The sequence below is a fragment of the Oncorhynchus tshawytscha genome, linkage group LG25, assembly GCF_018296145.1.
Source record: "Oncorhynchus tshawytscha isolate Ot180627B linkage group LG25, Otsh_v2.0, whole genome shotgun sequence".
Classification (NCBI taxonomy): Eukaryota; Metazoa; Chordata; class Actinopteri; order Salmoniformes; family Salmonidae; genus Oncorhynchus; species Oncorhynchus tshawytscha.
In genome coordinates, this window is record NC_056453.1 from 45,821,458 (window position 1) to 45,840,688 (window position 19,231).

The 19,231-nt window shown below is 45.1% G+C and overlaps 1 protein-coding gene across 1 annotated transcript in view; it reads left to right on the plus strand.

Annotated features, from left to right (window-relative positions):
* LOC112239891 (AT-rich interactive domain-containing protein 4B-like) overlaps positions 1–19,231 on the plus strand; it is a 180,945-nt gene extending 161,714 nt beyond the window's left edge. The window contains 4 exon segments of the mRNA XM_042305847.1: positions 6,851–6,961; positions 10,773–11,018; positions 12,123–12,269; positions 17,830–19,231. Coding sequence (XP_042161781.1) covers positions 6,851–6,961; positions 10,773–11,018; positions 12,123–12,269; positions 17,830–17,972 — 647 coding nt within the window. The 3' untranslated portion in view covers positions 17,973–19,231.

Here is a 19,231-nt window from a genome sequence, read left to right on the forward strand (position 1 = left end):
TTACAGAAGTCATCAAATGAGAGCGCCTGGGGAATAGGAGTGGAGCTAGACACTGCAGGGCCTGGATTAACCTCCACATCACCAGAGGAACAGAGGAGGAGTAGGATAAGGGTACGGCTAAAAGCTATGAGAATTGGTCGTCTAGAACATCCGGAACAGAGAGTAAAAGGAGGTTTCTGTGGGCGATAAAATAGCTTCAATGTATAATGTACAGACAAAGGTATGGTAGGATGTAAATACAGTGGAGGTAAACCTAGGTATTGAGTGAGGATGAGAGAGATATTGTCTCTAGAAACATCATTGAATCCAGGTGATGTCATCGCGTGGGTGGTGGATCTGAAAGGTTGGATAAGGTATAGTGAGCAGGGCTAGAGGCTCTACAGTGAAATAAGCCAATAAACACTAACCAGAATAGTAATGGACCAGGCATATTGACATTAAGGATAGGCATGCTTAGTCGAGTGATCATAAGGGTCCAGTGAGTAGTGAGGTTGGTTGGGGTCACGGCGATTCAGACAGCTAGCCGGGCCATCGGTAGCAAGCTAGCATAGGATGGAGGTCTGTTTTTAGCCACCTCGTGCGTTTCCGTCGGTAGATTAGTGGGGTTCCGTGTGGTAGAGGGGATCAAGTTTTAATACATTTTTTTTGGTAGCATTTCTATATTGAAGATTGAAAAAGAATTTGGTGCATTTTCCCCATATTCCATCCAGTTCACTTTATTTTTTATAATATATCTTTTATAATATAACTTTCTTGAATAAGTTCCTCCATTTCTTTGTGTTTTTCCTCTAACTTATTCTGTGCCTCTATAGTACAGTTTTTATTGCTATCTAATTGTACTGTTAGTCCTTCAATTGCCTTTGTTAATATGGACTCTTTTGATCTAAATTGATTTTGTTTTATAAATGAGTACTTAATTGCATTGCCTCTAAAGGCACATTTAAAAGTGTCTCATACAATAAGGGGATCTGCTGTACCTATGTTATGTCTGGAAAAGTCAGTTATAAATTCTTCTGTCCTGGTTCTAAACAATTTATCATCTAGTAGGCTTTGATTAAATTTCCAATATCCTCGCCCATGTGGAAATTCTGTATTGTCCAATAAATTCTGTATTGTCCAATAACATATTTAAAATAATCCATCTACCTTGAGAATCTGTTTGGACAATTTGCACATTTGTATCAAAATGATTGATTTTTAAAACCATCACCCAGTTCTTTTTCCACAAAACTTCATCTAAAACTGTTGAATGGGTTTCCTGTAAACAATATATATTATATTCCTTCTCTTTTAGCCAGGTAAATACTGATTGTCTTTTCTTATAATCTGCTAGGCCATTACAATTGTAACTGGCTATACTTATTTCACCACCTATGAGACACAACTTTCAATTATTTTTATCAAAATATATGTTTGTAAACGTACCATTAAACAGTAACATGATGATTGAGTGTCTATATAGCTGTACCATGATCTTTGCCTTTCTACTAAGTAAACCTCCAATTGGTCCCTACTATTCCACCCGCTAAAAACCCTCCTTATCCCGAGTTGGTTTGTCATCCCAATGCCTGGCAGACCACCCTCGACCCCCTGTATCCCATAACCCATAACCGACTTGGTTCCATCCTTTGGAAAGAGCACACTGTGCCATTTTCCCGAATTGAAGTAGATTAACTGCCAAATGCATTTCCATCGCCCTCACCTCGATTTGTATTATATATAGCTGTGGATCATCCTCTATTGTCCCTAACATCTTTTACTTCTTCGCAACAGTTGTGGGATACACACATACACCCACACACACTCAAACCATACCCCCACACAACCATAAACTCACTTACTCAACAATTGCACCACCCCAGAGCCCAACTCAAGATAGGTCTTGATTTACAAATGTACTTGCAGTTGCAGCTGCTCGAGAAGGCCTGCAAGACCACACAAAAAAATAGGCAAAAATTAAGAGATTTTATTGTCACATCCTAGATGATGGAGGTCAAATGTACACCTCTTCCCTGAAACCCCTACAATACAGTCACCCGTATTGACCATATTCCCAAGCATCTCCATGCAGTCAGACTTTTGATTCTGTGCAACTAGGGTCACAATAATATACCCCCTCTCTGAATGTCTGAGTGTGACCCCCTCCCCATGGGTTACTGCAGCTAGTGTTGCCAGCACTGTCACTGCCTGGGTGGGGACACCCCACAGGAATCCCACCGGCTAGGGACAAGGTCATCAAGGTTCTCATTAGCAGCTTTGAGAATTTCCTTGTGTAGTATGCTCTCCCTTTAGGGGGCTTTGGCTTTGCAGGACCAACCCTGCCAAGCAGGCTCAGAATCTTGAGGGGGCAGTGCTGCTCTTGGTCTCTGACCATCATTTGGCTGCATACAGACCGCTTACAGCATGCACATAAAACTGTTAGGGACTAGTAGAAGGGATCAATCCAATTGGCGATATAGTTATAGTGACCCAAGAAAAATTGTCAGATAGACCTATTCAGATAGCAGCCTAACGATTAGCGGGCCGCTGATGGGCGTTCAGGTAACGTCGTGACGGAGGGGCCAGTTGGATAACTCCCTCGGGCAGATAACAGGTAGTCCAGTCGTGAAGTCCCGGTGGGGCTCCGCATCGGCAGTAAAACGGGTCCGGATAGGTGATTGTAGCCCAGGAGTGGCTGATGGAACTCTTCAGCTTTCCGAGCTCATGTTTACAGCAGCTGCTGCTGCTAACTCAACGGCTAGGAGGTATCACTTCTGAAGTGAATAGGAGTTCAAAGTTTATACCAAGTTGCCATACTTTTAAGCTTGTGCTATATTCTGTCTGGTATAGTCGAAATTCATCCTTTCGGCGTGTTGATCGTCATCTTCACGTTGAAATTTGATGCTAATTTCGTTAGGTTCTTATCTGAGCCCTTTTAGCGTCGTCGTCCTCATGTCCTCAGAACAGGAAGTTACATTTTTGTCAACGTGTTTATATAGTGGTGAAAGAAAGGCGTGTTTCATAGTTTACAACCAGTGTCTGTTCACTTGGGCGGGGCCTCTGAGTGAGCAGAGTTTCTCTATGACAAACCGTTCTCTCATTTAAGAAGCTAAAATTACATGTCATATTTTCACAACTAGTTTCATATTTAAACATTTAAAATTGCACAACAATTCCATGCAATTTGCACACACACAATTTGATCTCAGATATGAAATTGTACATATTGACTGACCTTCATGTCTTAAAGTAATGATGGTTGTTTCTCTTTGCTTATTTGAGCTGTTCTTGCAATAATATGGACTTGGTGTTTTACCAAATAGGGCTTCTGTATACCACCCCTACCTAGTCACAACACAACTGATTGGCTCAAACACATTAAGAAACCAGTAATAACCATCAACTATAATAGTTAAGTTAAAATTAAAAGGTTAATATAACATTCCCAAGGGAGCCAGGGCCGACGGAAAATGTTGGGAGCTATTTACCACTGTTGATTCCCAGCTTTAAGCACCAGCTGTCAGAGCAGCTCACTGCCCCTGTACATAGCCCATCTGTAAATATCCCATCCAACTATCTCATCCCCATAATGTTATTTATTTTGCTCCTTTGCACCCCAGTATCTCTACTTGCAAACTCATCTTCTGCACGTCTATCACTCCAGTGTTTAATAGCTATTTCGCCACTATGGCCTATTTATTGCCTTACCTCCCTTATCTTATACCCACCTATATAGATTTATATATATATTTATATATATATTTTTTTTTTCTACTGTATGTTTATTCCACTGTGTTTTTTGTGTCGAACTGCTTTGCTTTGTCTTGGCCAGGTTACAGTTGTAAATGAGAACTTGTTCTCAATTAGCTTACCTGGTTAAATAAAGGTGAAATAGAATTTTGAAGAATCTCATTTTGATTTGTTTAACACTTTTTTGGTAACTACATGATTCCATGTGTTATTTCATAGTTGATGTCTAATATTCTACAAAGTAGAAAACCGTAAAAATAAAATAAAAACCTGTAATGAGTAGGTGAAATTTGACTAGTTCCCTTTTTCCACATTTTGTTGCTAAAATGGATTAAATACAAATAAAATCCTACAATTAAAGCGATAACAGGATTTTCAAATTCTTTGCAAATGAAAAAAATGTATTGTTAATAAGTATTCAGACCTTTTGCTATAAGACTAAACATTGAGCTCAGGTGCATCCTGTTTCCATTGATCTTCCTTGAGATGTTTCTACAACTTGATAGGAGTCCACCTGTGGTAAATTCAATTGATTGGACATGATTTGGGAAGGCATACATCTGTCTATAAAAAGGTCCCACAGTTGACAGTGCATGTCAGAACAGATAAACCAAGCCATGAGGTCGAAGACAGGATTGTGTCGAGGCACAGATCTGGGGAGGGTACCAAAAATATATATGCAGCATTGAAGGTTTCCAAGAACATAGTGGTCTTCATCATTCTTAAAAATGTAAGACGTTTGGAACCACCAAGACTCTTCCTAGAGCTGGCCACCCGGCCAAACTGACCAATCAGGGGAGAAGGGCCTTGGTCAGGGAGGTGACCAAGAACCTGATGGTCGCTCAGACAGAGCTCCAGAGTTCCTCTGTGTAGATGGGAGAACCTTCCAGAAGGATAACCATCTCTGCAGTACTCTACCAATCAAGCCTTTATCGTGGAGTGGCCAGACGGAAGCCCCTCAGTAAAAGGCACATGACAGCCTGCTTGGAATTTGGCAAAAGGCACCTAGGACTCAGACCATGAGAAACAAAATTCTGTTCTCTGATGAAACCAAGATTGAACTCATTGGCCTGAATACCAAGCATCACATCTGGGGGAGACCTGACACCATCCCTACAGTGAAGCGTGGTGGTGACAGCATCATGCTGTGGAGATGTTTTTTAGCAGCAGGGACTGGGAGACTAGTTAGGATCGAGGGAAAGATGAACGGAGCAAAGTACAGAGAGATCCTTGAAGAAAATCTGCCTCAGAGCGCTCAGGACCTCAGGCCGGGGCAAAGGTTCACCATCCAACAGGACGATGACCCTAAGCACACAGCCAAGACAACACAGGAGTGGCTTCGGGTCAAGTCTATGAGTGTCCTTGAGTGGACCAGCCAGAGCATGGACTTGAACCCAATCGAACATTTTATTATTAATACATTTGTTTTCGCTTTGTCATTATGGGGTAGTGTGTGTAGATCTTTTTTTTCTCAATTTAATCCATTTTAGAATAAGGCTACTGTTACAAAATGTGGAAAAAGTCCAGGGGGCTGAATACTTTCCAGATGCACACACACACCTACCTTCAAATTAGTCAATTCAGCAATTTCAGCCACACCCGTTACTGACAGGTGTATAAAATCGAGCACACAGCCATGCAATCTCCATAGACAAACATTGGCTGTAAAATGGCCTTACTGAAGAGCCCAGTGTCTTTCAAATGTGGCACCATCATAGGATGCCACAAGTCAGTTTGTCAAATCTTGGCCCTGCTAGAGTTGCCCCGGTCAACTATAAGTGCTGTTAAGTGAAAGTGTAGGAGCATCAACGGCTCAGCTGTGAAGTGGTAGGCCACACAAGGTCACAGAACGGGAACGACGAGTGATGAAGTGTATACAACACTCACTACAGAGTTCCAAACTGCCCCTGGAAGCAACGTCGCCACAAACTGTTCGTCGGGAGCTTCATGAAATGAGTTTCCGTGGCCAAGCAGCCACACACAAGCCTAAGATCAGCATGCGCAATGCCAAGCGTCGGCTGTAAAGCTCACCGCCTTTGGACTCTGGAGCAGTGGAAATGAATAGCGCTTCACTATCTGGCAGTCCGACAGACAAATATGGGTTTGGCAGATGCCAGGTGAACGCTACCTGCCTCAATGCATAGTGCCAACTGTAAGGTTTGGTGGAGGAGGAATAATGGTGGGGCAGTTTTTCATGGTTCGGGCCCCTTAGTTCCAGTGAAGGGAAATCTTAATGCTACAGCATACAATGACATTCTAGACAATTCTGTGCTTCCACCTTTGTGGCAATAGTTTGGTGAAGGCCCTTTCCGGTTTCAGCATGACAATGCCCCCGTGCACAAAGCACAAATGCCCCCGTGCACAAATGCTGGCCTGCACAGAGCCCTGATCTCAACCCCATCAAACACTCTTGGGATGAATTTGAACACCGACTGCGAGCCAGGCGTAATAGCCCAACATCAGTGCCTGACCTTACTGCTCGAGGCTGAACGGAAGCAAGTTCCTGCAGCAATCTTCTAACATCGAATGGAACTCCTTCCCAGAAGAGTGGCGGCTGTAATAGCAGCAAAAGGGGGGACCAACTCCATATTAATGCCCATGATTTTGGAATGAGATGTTCAACAAGCAGGTGCCCACATACTTTTGGTCATGTAGTGTATTTATACTTTAAAAAAATAAAATGCAACAGTTTAAAAGAGTTACATGTTACTTCCCGTTTCGTTCCATTTAAGAAAAGTTTTGCAACAAAAATCGGCGTAATGAATACGCCCCAGGCGAGCACAAGGGAGAGAGAGGGGGCAGGCAGAACCGTACGCATATGTCTTGGTCATCTGTCTTGCAAATTCACCAGTTAGCCTAAAGTATACCTCTTCCTTTGGTATTATTTAAATGGCAAATTTCCCCAGGCCTTTATAGCCTGTTATCTAGTTAGGCTACAACACAGAAAATATGTTTTGTGATTTTAATGTGAAAAAACAAAAACATGTTGATTAAAAGTTCACAGTTAAAGTGAGAGAAAGCTGAGCAGACATTGAGTACTCTTGTTCCTCTTTCCATTTTAGTTTGGAGATGTTTGACAGGCTTTGTTTATACACTTGTCCTTCCCGTCTTCACCTTCCAGTGTCTGCCAGTCACAAGCGTCAGAAGGAACAGCAGGCAGGTGGAGCAGCAAAGAAACCCAAGCCAAACAGAAAGAGCTCAGTGCCTCCCAAGAAGAACAACAGGAAAACTGGTAAGGACGAGCATGATATCCCTGTCTTTGACAGCACCCACTAGGTACTGAGGAATCTGTCCCTCCTCTAGGGCATCTGGCCCTTTTTTTCTAGCTAGCCAAGTCAGTTAATTACAAATGGGGAATACTTTTACCAAAAGGCCTTCTGTGGGGACAGGGGCCTGGGATTACAAAATTTGAAAACAATATAAATATAGGACAAAACACACATCACAACAAGAGAGACAACAGCACAAGAAGTGAGCAGTATGACAACACAGCATGGTAACAAAACAAAACATGGTACAACCATTATTGGGCACAGACAACAGCACAAAGGTCAAGAAGGTAGAGACAACAATACAACACACAAAGCAGCCACAACTGTCAGTAAGAGAGTCCATGATTGAGTCTTTGAATGAAGTGAGCGACCAAGGGATGTGTTGGGGACACTTAACAGAAGTGACTAGAAGAACGGGTGTTGTATGTGGAAGATGAGGGCTGCAGTAGGGAGCATTGGTGGCAAATCTGATGGCAGAATGGTAAAGAACATCTATCCACTCGAGAGCACCCTTACCTGCCGATCTATAAATTATATCTCTGTAATCTAGCATGGGTAGGATGGTCATCTGAATCCAGGTTAGTTTGGCAGCTGGGGTGAAAGAGGAGCGATTACGATAGAGAAAACCAAGCCTAGATTTAACTTTAGCCTGCAGCTTTGATATGTGCTGAGAGAAGGACAGTGCACCGTCTAGCCATACTCCCAAGTACTTGTATGAGGTGACTACCTTAAGCTCTTAACCCTCAGAGGTAGTAATCACACCTGTGGGGAGAAGGGCATTCTTCCTACCAAACCACATGACCTTTGTTTTGGAGGTGTTCAGAACAAGGTTAAGGGCAGAGAAAGCTTGTTGGACACTAAGAAAGTTGTAGAGCATTTAACACAATATCCAGGGAAGGGCCAGCTGAGTTTTAGACTGTATCATCTGCATATAAATGGATGAGAGAGCTTCCTACTGCCTGAGCTATGTTGCTGTAAATTGAGAAGAGTGTGGGGCCTAGGATCGAGCCTTGGGGTACTCCCTTGGTGACAATCAGTGGCTGACTTTATACACTGCACTCAGAGATGTAATTAGCAAACCAGGCCAAAGACCCCTCAGAGACACCAGTACTCCTTAGCCAGCCCACAAGAATGGAATGGTCTAACACAAACAGCTTTGGCCAAGTCAATAAAAATAGCAGCACAACATCACTTAGAATCAAGGGCAATGGTGACATCATTGAGGACCTAAGGTTGCAGTGACATCCATAACCAGATTGCATACCAGAGAGAACACTATAGACATCAAGAAAACCAGTCCGTTGATTATTGATACGTTTCTCCAACACTTTTGATAAACAGGGCAAAAGAGAAATAGGCCTATAACAGTTAGGATCAGCTTGATCTCCCCCTTTAAATAAAGAACAAACCGTGACTGTCTTCAAAGCAATGGGAACCTCTCCAGAGAGGAGAAAAAGGTTGGAGGTGAGTTTGCTGCCCCTATCGTCGCCAAGCCTAAAGGGTCTAAGCCATCTGACCAAGATGTTTTTTGGGGGTCAAGTTTAAGGAAAAAAATGTCAGTCTCTCGATGTGCAAAACTGATAGAGACATACCCCAAGCGACTTACAGCTGTAATCGCAGCAAAAGGTGGCGCTACAAAGTATTAACTTATGGGGGCTGAATAATTTTACACGCCCAATTTTTCAGTTTTTGATTTGTTAAAAAAGTTTGAAATATCCAATAAATGTCGTTCCACTTCATGATTGTGTCCCACTTGTTGTTGATTCTTCACAAAAAATACAGTTTTATATCTTTATGTTTGAAGCCTGAAATGTGGCAAAAGGTCGCAAAGTTCAAGGGGGCCGAATACTTTCGCAAGGCACTGTAGCAATTAAACACTGGAATGGTAGATCGGCAGAAGATGAATGTGCAGGTAGAGATCCTGGGGTGCAAAGGAGCAAAATAAATAAATAAATACCCGTATGGGGATGAGGTAGGTAGATAGCCCATCTGTAAACAGCCGATCTATGTACAGGTGCAGTGATCTGTAAGCTGCTTAAAGCCAGTGAGGGAGATGTGAGTCTCCAGCTTCAGAGATTTTTGCAATTCGTTCCAGTCGTGGGCAGCAGAGAACTGGAAGGAAAGATGACCAAAGGAGGAATTGGCTTTGGGGATGACCAGTGAAATATACCTACTGGAGCGCGTGCTACGAGTGGGTGCTGCTATGGTGTCCAGTGAGCTGACATAAGGCAGGGCTTTACCTAGCAGAGACTTGTAGATAACCTGTAGCCAGTGGGTTTGGCGACGAGTATGAAGCGAGGGCCAACCAACGAGAGCGTACAGGTCGCAATGGTGGGTAGTGTATGGGGCTTTGGTGACAAAACAGATTGCACTGTTAGACTGCATCCAGTTTGTTGAGTAGAGTATTGGAGGCTATTTTATAGATGACATCACCGAAGTCGAGGATCGGTAGGATGGTCAGTTTTACGAGGGTATGTTTGGCAGCACGAGTGAAGGATGCTTTGTTGCGATATAGGAAGCCGATTCTAGATTTAATTTTGGATTGGTGATGCTTAATGTGAGTCTGGAAGGAGAGTTTACAGTCTAAACAGACACCCAGGTATTTGTAGTTGTCCACATCTTCTAAGTCAGAGCCGTCCAGAGTAGTAATGCTGGACGTGCGGGCAGTGATCGATTGAATAGCATGTATTTAGTTTTACTTGCGTTTAAGAGCAGTTGAAGGCCATGGAAGGAGAGTTGTATGGCATTGAAGCTCGTCTGGAGGTTAGTTAACACAGTGTCCAAGAAGGGGCCAGAAGTATACAGAATGGTGTTGTCTGCGTAGAGGTGGATCAGAGAATCACCAGCAGCAAGAGCAACATCATTGATGTATACAGAAAAGAGAGTCAGCCTGAGAATTGAACCCTGTGGCACACCCATAGAGACTGTCAGAGGTCCGGACAACAGGCCCTCCGATTTGACACACTGAACTCTATCAGAGAAGTAGTTGGTAAACCCGTCGAGGCAATCATTTGAGAAACCAAGGCTGTCGATCTAACTCTATCCTTTTTTTAAAAACATGTTGAAAAAATGTGAGAGCTCACATTAAGCTGTGTCTCTCACTCTCTGAGGGGGGCGTGTCTGTCCTCCGCTAGGGCTGGTGAATCTGGCCCTCCGCTAGGGCTGGTGAATCTGGCCCTCCGCTAGGGCTGGTGAATCTGGCCCTCCGCTAGGGCTGGTGAATCGGGCCCTCCGCTAGGGCTGGTGAATCGGGCCCTCCGCTAGGGCTGGTGAATCGGGCCCTCCGCTAGGGCTGGTGAATCTGGCCCTCCGCTAGGGCTGGTGAATCGGGCCTCCGCTAGGGCTGGTGAATCTGGCCCTCCGCTAGGCTGGTGAATCTGGCCCTCCGCTAGGCTGGTGAATCTGGCCCTCCGCTAGGCTGGTGAATCTGGCCCTCCGCTAGGGCTGGTGAATCGGGCCCTCCGCTAGGCTGGTGAATCGGGCCCTCCGCTAGGCTGGTGAATCGGGCCCTCCGCTAGGGCTGGTGAATCTGGCCCTCCGCTAGGGCTGGTGAATCTGGCCCTCCGCTAGGGCTGGTGAATCTGGCCCTCCGCTAGGGCTGGTGAATCTGGCTGTAGAACGTCTTCAAATGTTCATTCTAACAACTCTCAAAGCACGAGCAATTACCAACGAAGGAATGAATCTACTTGTAAAAGTTGTTCAAATGAAAAATACGTTTGTAGCTAATTAATATCTTCTCCTTCCTGTCCTGCCATCCCCTCCCCCCTACAGCCCACAGCAGTGACAGTGAAGACCAGTTAGTGGGTGAGAGTATGGCTAAGTCTTCAGCCTCCAAGACCCATGGTGCAGCAGACATGAAGGGGTCCATCTCCTCCAAGTGTCTCAGCCAGGGACAGGTTGAGGGACACACACCTCCATCCAGCCAGAAGTACCACAAGGAGCAGCAGCATGGGTACCCTGACCACAGAGCGCACCATGGCAGAACAGCATCCGTCTACAAGTGGAGCGTCCAGATGTGTAAGTGTGCCTCAACCAACCCTGACTGTCTTTCACAGAGCCTCAACCAGCCCTGACTGTCTTTCACAGAGCCTCAACCAGCCCTGACTGTCTTTCACAGAGCCTCAACCAACCCTGGCTGTCTTTCACAGAGCCTCAACCAACCCTGGCTGCCTTTCACAGAGCCTCAACCAACCCTGGCTGTCTTTCACAGAGCCTCAACCAACCCTGGCTGCCTTTCACAGAGCCTCAACCAACCCTGGCTGTCTTTCACAGAGCCTCAAGCCCTCCAGATTGATGCTAGCTACAGGAATTCTCATCTACGTCCCACCAGATTGTCTGTTACTGTACAAGTAGATTTGTCAGACAGAACCCTTTGTGATCACACAGAGGGCAATGGACAGAGGACTGACTAGTTTTATACTGTTTGGTTTAGCTTTCTACTCTGAAACAACCCACTGATTCCTCTCCTTTCAATATTTCTATTCTGAAACACCCCAGTGTTCTCTCTGTTACAACCTGGCTCAAGATTGTAACAATAGGAAACCACACACTGAGTAAAAGAATAACAATATGAATGTATTCCATAAATAAAGTAAACTCACAACAATAATCAGATGAGGCATGAAGGTCAGTAAATTAGGTGTCAAATGCCAAAGCCACAACAAAATAACCAAAGGTATGCACGGAGAGAGGAATCTCTTTTTGCCACAGCTGAGCTTTCACAGGTGTGCCCCATCAGCACTGACTACCCTCCCAGCTCCGCCCACCTCTCCTACTCTTCCCACCAATCTCCTGCAGGAAGTAAGCACAGCAAAACTCAGTAGACAGAGCAGGGAGGAGCCGTCACATCTCCTTTCAATGTTTCTACTCTGAAACACCTCACTGATTTCTCTCCTTTCAATGTGACATCCCACTGAGTCCTCTCCTTTCAATGTTTCTACACTGAAACATCCCACTGAGTCCTCTCCTTTCAATGTTTCTACTCTGAAACATCCCACTGAGTCTTCTCCTTTCAATGTTTCTACTCTGAAACATCCCACTGAGTCCTCTCCTTTCAATGTTTCTACTCTGAAACATCCCACTGAGTCCTCTCCTTTCAATGTTGTTCCTCTCCTCCCCTAGCGGACCTGGAGAAGATGTGTAGTCTGGAGAGGATCTCCTTCCTCCAGGAGAAGCTGCAGGACATCAGGAACCACTACCTGTCTCTCAAGTCTGAGGTGGCATCTATCGACAGACGACGCAAACGCATCAAGAAGAAAGAGAGTGAGAGTGAGTCATCATAATTGACAGTTTATTTGCTACCAGAGCTGTTATGGTAAACACAATAAAAAGAGAGAGTAAGAAATGTAGTTTCTAACCCTGTAGTACTGTAGTACTGTAGCTGGAGACCGAGACCATCCCTGTAGTACTGTAGCTGGAGACCAAGACAATCCCTGTAGTACTGTAGCTGGAGACCAAGGCAATCCCTGTAGTACTGTAGTACTGTAGCTGGAGACCAAGACAATCCCTGTAGTACTGTGGTACTGTAGTTGGAGACCAAGACAATCCCTGTAGTACTGTAGCTGGAGACCGAGACCATCCCTGTAGTACTGTAGCTGAAGACCAAGACAATCTCTATAGTACTGTAGTACTGTAGTTGGAGACCAAGACACTCCCTGTAGTACTGTAGCTGGAGACCAAGACAATTCCTGTAGTACTGTAGTACTGTAGCTGGAGACCAAGACAATCCCTGTAGTACTGTAGTTGGAGACCAAGACAATCCCTGTAGTACTGTAGTACTGTAGCTGGAGACCGAGACCATCCCTGTAGTACTGTAGCTGAAGACCAAGACAATCTCTGTAGTACTGTAGTACTGTAGCTGGAGACCAAGACACTCCCTGTAGTACTGTAGCTGGAGACCAAGACAATCCCTGTAGTACTGTAGTACTGTAGCTGGAGACCAAGACAATCCCTGTAGTACTGTAGTTGGAGACCAAGACAATCCCTGTAGTACTGTAGTACTGTAGTACTGTAGCTAGAGACCAAGACAATCCCTGTAGTACTGTAGTTGGAGACCAAGACCATCCCTGTAGTACTGTAGCTGGAGACCGAGACAATCCCTGTAGTACTGTTGTACTGTAGTTGGAGCCCAAGACCATCCCTGTAGTACTGTATCTGGAGACCAAGACAATCCCTGTAGTACTGTAGCTGGAAACCAAGACAATCCCTGTAGTACTGTAGCTGGAAACCAAGACAATCCCTGTAGTACTGTAGCTGGAGACCGAGACCATCCCTGTAGTACTGTAGCTGAGGACCGAGACCATCCCTGTAGTACTGTAGCTGGAGACCGAGACAATCCCTGTTGTACTGTATCCTGTCTGAGGACTGTAGATTGATTGATAATGCTCTAGTGTATGTTGAATAGACCTAGTCTCCCAGACCAGACTTGTTCCCCAAGCTAGGAAGATCTGGTAACAACCACCAGTATTTGAGTAAAGCCACAGTGTCGATGTATGCGGATGCTCAGCACTATACACGTCAGCTACTACAGAGTCTGAAATGACTGCAACACTTAACAAAGAGCTGCAGTTAGTTTCAGAATGGGTGGCAAGGAATAAATTACTCCTAAATATTTGAATTAAGTATTGTTTTTTTATACAAATCATTCACTAAACCTTAAACCTGAAATAAATCCTGCACTAAATAATGTGCAAATAGAGCAAGTTGAGGTGACTAAACTGCTTGGCGTAACCCTGGATTGTAAAACTGTCATGGTCAAAACATATTGATACAACAGTAGTGTCATGACGTTGGCTAAGATGGGGAGAAGTCTGTCCATAATAAAGCGCTGCTCTGCCTTCTTAACAACACTATCATCAAGGCAGGTCCTACAGGCCCTAGTTTAGTCACACCTCGACTACTGTACAGTCGTGTGGTCAGGTGACACAAAGAGTGAGTTAGGAAAATTGTAATTGGCTCACAACAGGGCAGCACGGCTGGCCCTTGGATGTGCATACATTAATAATATGCATGTCAATCTCTCCTGGCTGAAAGTGGAGGAGAGATTGACTTAATCACTTCTTGTTTTTGTGAGAGGTATTGACATGTTGAATGCACCAATTGGCGTCGTTGTCCCCACAGTGACCGTACGTACATAACCCAACCAGAAGCCATGGATTACAGGCAACATCCACACTGAGCTCAAGGATAGAGCTGCCGCTTTCAAGGAGCGGGACCCTAACCCGGAAGCTTATAAGAAATCCTGCTATGCCCTCCGACGAACCATCAAACAGGAAAAGCGTCAATACAGGACTAAGATCGAATCGTAATACATCGGCTTTGACGCTCATCGGATGTGGCAGGGCTAACAAACTGTTACAGACTACAAAGGGAAGCACAGCCGAGCGCTGCCCAGTGACACAAGCCTACTAGATGAGCTAAACTACTTCTATGCTCGCTTTGAGGCAAATAAACTGAAACATGCAAGAGAGCACCAGCTGTTCCGGAAGATTGTGTGATCAAGCTCTCCACAGCCAATGTGAGTAAGACCTTTAAACAGGTCATCATTCACAAGGCCGCAGAGCCAAACGGATTACCAGGATGTGTACTGCGAGCATGCGCTGGCCAACTGGCAAGTGTCTTCACTGACATTTTCAACCTCTCCCTGTTCTAGTCTGTAATACCAACATGTTTTAAGCAGACCACCATAGTGCCTGTGCCCAAGAACACTAAGGTAACCTGCCGAAATAACTACTGCTCCGTAGCACTCGCATCTGTAGCCATGAAGTGCTTTGAAAGGCTGGTCATGGCTCACATCAGCACCATTATCCCAGAAATCCTAGACCCAATCCAATTTGCATTCCACCCCAACAGATCCACAGACGCTGCAATCTCTATTGCACTCTACACTGCCCTTTCTCACCTGGACAAAAGGAACACCTATGTTAGAATGCTGTTCATTGACTAAAGCTCAGCTTTCAACACCATAGTGCCCTCAAAGTTCATCACCCCTCCTGTACTCCCTGTTCACTCATGACTGCACGGCCAGGCACGACTCCAACACTGTCATTAAGTTTGCTGACGACACAACAGTGGTAGGCCTGAACACCAACAACGATGACACAGCCTATAGGGAGGAGGTCAGAGACCTGGCCGTGTGGTGCCAGGACAAGAACCTCTCCCTCAATGTGATCAAGACAAAGGAGATGGACTACAGGAAAAAGAGGCCGAGCACGCCCCCATTCTCATCGACCGGGCTGCAGTGGAGCAGGTTGAGAGCTTCAAGTTCCTTGGCGTCCATATCCCCAACAAACTAACATGGTCCAAACACACCAAGACAGTCGTGAAGAGGGCACGACAAAACCTATTCCCCCTCAGGAGACTGACAAGATTTGGCATGGGTCCTGAGATCCTCAAACGGTTTTACAGCTGCACCATCGAGATCATCCTGACTGGTTGCATCACTGCCTGGTATGGCAGCTGCTCGGTCTCAAACCTCTATACCAGGCGGTGTCAGAGGAAGGCCCTCAAAATGGTCAAAGACTCCAGCCACCCTAGTCATAGACTCTTCTCTCTGCTATCACACGGCAAGCGGTACCGGAGCGCCAAGTCTAGGTCCAAGAGGTTTCTTAACAGCTTCTACCCCCCAAGCCATAAGACTCCTGGACATCTAATCAAAGGGCTACCCAGACTATTTGCATTGCTCCCCCACCCCCTCCCCTTTTACACCGCTGATACTCTCTATTCTTATCATCTATGCATAGTCACTTTAACTCTACCTACATGTACATATTACCTCAACTAACCAGCACATTGACTCTGTACCGGTACCCCCCTGTATATAGTCTTGCTATTATTTTACTGCTGCTCATTAATTACTTGTTACTTTTATTTCTTATTCTTATCTGTTTTTTTAAACAGTATTGTTGGTTAGTGGCTCGTAAGTAAAGCATTTCACTGTAAGGTCTTCTTCACCTGTTGTATTCAGCGCATGTGACTAATAAAATTTGATTCGATATCTTTATAGAAAAGTTAACGAATTAGCCTCCTTCTGTACACAAATGGCGCCAGCATATCTTTATCTCTCTGGTCTTTCTAGGGCCTAAGCCTTCTCTTCCTTAATATTATTTTATTTATTATATATTTATTATTTTATATATTTTATTATATTATGTTAATATCATACAGTGGACACCTCAGCCCTTTAGGTCTATACATGCATTGTCCTGATGCATTTAGTGCCCAAATCTCCTACAGCTGAACCGTGAGGTGGACAATTACTGTTTTAGGAAAGTACAAACCAATAAAACAATAGACTATGAAGTTTTGAATATGCTACACATCGAAACACAACAAATTGGGCTTTAGTAATTTGTTCTAGACCGTTTTTTAAGGACTCATGTGGATCATTTGGCCAATATGGCTTGTTTATTGATGGTGCTGGCAGCGACCAGTCGGAGGCTTTTTCTCTCTTTACACTCTTGGATCGGAACGGGTCTGAATGGACATGAGGACTTCTAAGCTACAGACTTCTAAGCTACAGACTTCTAAGCCACAGACTTCTAAGCCACAGACTTCTAAGCCACAGACTTCTAAGCCACAGACTTCTAAGCCACAGACTTCTAAGCTACAGACTTCTACTCCACTTCTGCTCAATCTGACCACCATGTTGTTTCTGCATCATCTGACCACCATGTTGTTTCTGCTCCATCTGACCACCATGTTGTTTCTGACCACCATGTTGTTTCTGCTCCATCTGACCACCATGTTGTTTCTGCTCCATCTGACCACCATGTTGTTTCTGACCACCATGTTGTTCCTGCTCCATCTGACCACCATGTTGTTTCTGCTCCATCTGACCACCATGTTGTTTCTGATCTGACCACCATGTTGTTCCATCTGACCACCATGTTGTTTCTGCTCCATCTGACTCCATCTGACCACCATGTTGTTTCTGCTCCATCTGACCACCATGTTGTTTCTGCTCCATCTGACCACCATGTTGTTTCTGATCCACCATGTTGTTTCTGCTCCCACCATTTGTTTCTGCTCCATCTGACCACCATGTTGTTTCTGCTCCCATCTGACCACCATGTTGTTTCTGCTCCATCTGACCACCATGTTGTTTCTGCTCCATCTGACCACCATGTTGTTTCTGCTCCATCTGACCACCATGTTGTTTCTGCTCCATCTGACCACCATGTTGTTTCTGCCACCATCCCATCTGACCACCATGTTGTTTCTGCTCCATCTGACCACCATGTTGTTTCTGCTCCATCTGACCACCATGTTGTTTCTGCTCCATCTGACCACCATGTTGTTTCTGCCATCCATCTGACCACCATGTTGTTTCTGCTCCATCCACCATGTTGTTTCTGACCACCATGTTGTTTCTGCTCCATCTGACCACCATGTTGTTTCTGCTCCATCTGACCACCATGTTGTTTCTCCCATCTGACATCTGACCACCATGTTGTTTCTGACTCCATCTGACCACCATGTTGTTTCCATCTGACCACCATGTTGTTTCTGCTCCATCTGACCACCATGTTGTGTCTGTTCCATCTGACCACCATGTTTCTTGTTGTGTCTCCCACCATGTTGTTTCTTCTCCATCTGACCACCATGTTGTTTCTGACCACCATGTTGTTTCTGCTCCATCTGACCACCATGTTGTTTCTTCTCCATGAACCACCATGTTGTTTCTGACCACCATGTTGTTTCTGACCACCATGATGTGTCTGTTCCATCTGACCACCATGTTGTGTCTGTTCCATCTCACCACCATGTTGTTTCTGACCACCATGTTGTTCCTGCTCCATCTGACCACCATGTTGTTTTTTCTCCCCAGGTACAGTGGCTGCATCTTCCTCCTCCTCCTCGTCCCCGTCCTCCAGCTCTCTAACAGCAGCGGTGATGTTGACACTAGCTGACACTCCTGTGTCGACCTCTTCCTCCTCTCAGAACTCTGTGGTGTCTGTAGAGTGTAGGTGACAGGACACCCCTCACCCTCCCAACCTTCTGAGGCCCAGGACACAGCACTGAGCACCTAACCAGCACCACCCTGGTCCAACACCCAGGCCCCGTCAGCATCCACCCAAGACACACAACGTTTCCCCAGGCCCCATAACCTCCACCTATACCCTATATTCACCCTGACCCAACAGAACAGCCCCCAACCAGGCACCATCACCCTCATCTCCACCAATCCCATGCCCAACTGACAACCCACCCAAGCCCCTCCACACCAACACCCTTCCAACAGAAGTGACAACCCACCCAGGCCCCTCCACACCAACACACTTCCAACAGAACTGACAACCCACCCAGGCCCCTCCCCAACACCACTCCAACAGAACTGACAACCCACCCAGGCCCCTCCACACCAACACCCTTTCAACAGAACTGACAACCCACCCAGGCCCCTCCACACCAACTTCCACACTGTAACTACAGCAGGGACCAGAGGCGACAGAGAAACAAACAAGACGAAAAGCACAATTTTATGTCCACAGCTGTTGCTTTGGCAAGCTAATTGCACTCAAGTGCACTCTTATGATGATTGGGTGGAAGAATACAATGACAACAAAACGACAAACGTGTTTTTTCTTAAATTGATAGACATTTATAAGAGTTGTTTTCTAAAAGCTATAATTATATTATGTCTGAGGTGGTTATTTAATATGGGTTAGGAATGTTGTGTACTATGTAGTCAATGACATCTTCTGTTGTAGCCTATACAGAATGTCAATGCCACATTGGCATTGTGTGTACTCAAAGTAACCTTGCAACTTTTTTTCTCTGTCCCCCTCCGCTCTCTGTCCCCCTCCGCTCTCTGTCCCCCTCCGCTCTCTGTCCCCCTCCACTCTGTCCCCCTCCTCTCACTCTCTTGATCCCGAAGATTTATAGCATTAGACTGTAGGTCAGAGTATGAATGAGAGACAGGTTATGTACATGACAGATATGTGTGTTTATCTAAACATAGTGATTGTAGAGGTTGATGTGGAGAGAAGCAGTGTTCTCCCCAGGGATTTTTAACAAGGTGGTGCTGAGCAGAAAGGGGGCAGCTGTAACACCTGTAACTTTCATTTCCTGCAATCTAGAGCAACAAAATTGCCTTAAATTATAAGTGCAAAATATTTATACAGGACCTTCAGAAAGTATCACACCCCTTGACTTATTCCACATTTTGTTCTTACAGCCTTTTCAAAATGGATTCAACAGATTATTGTTCTCACACATATACACACAAT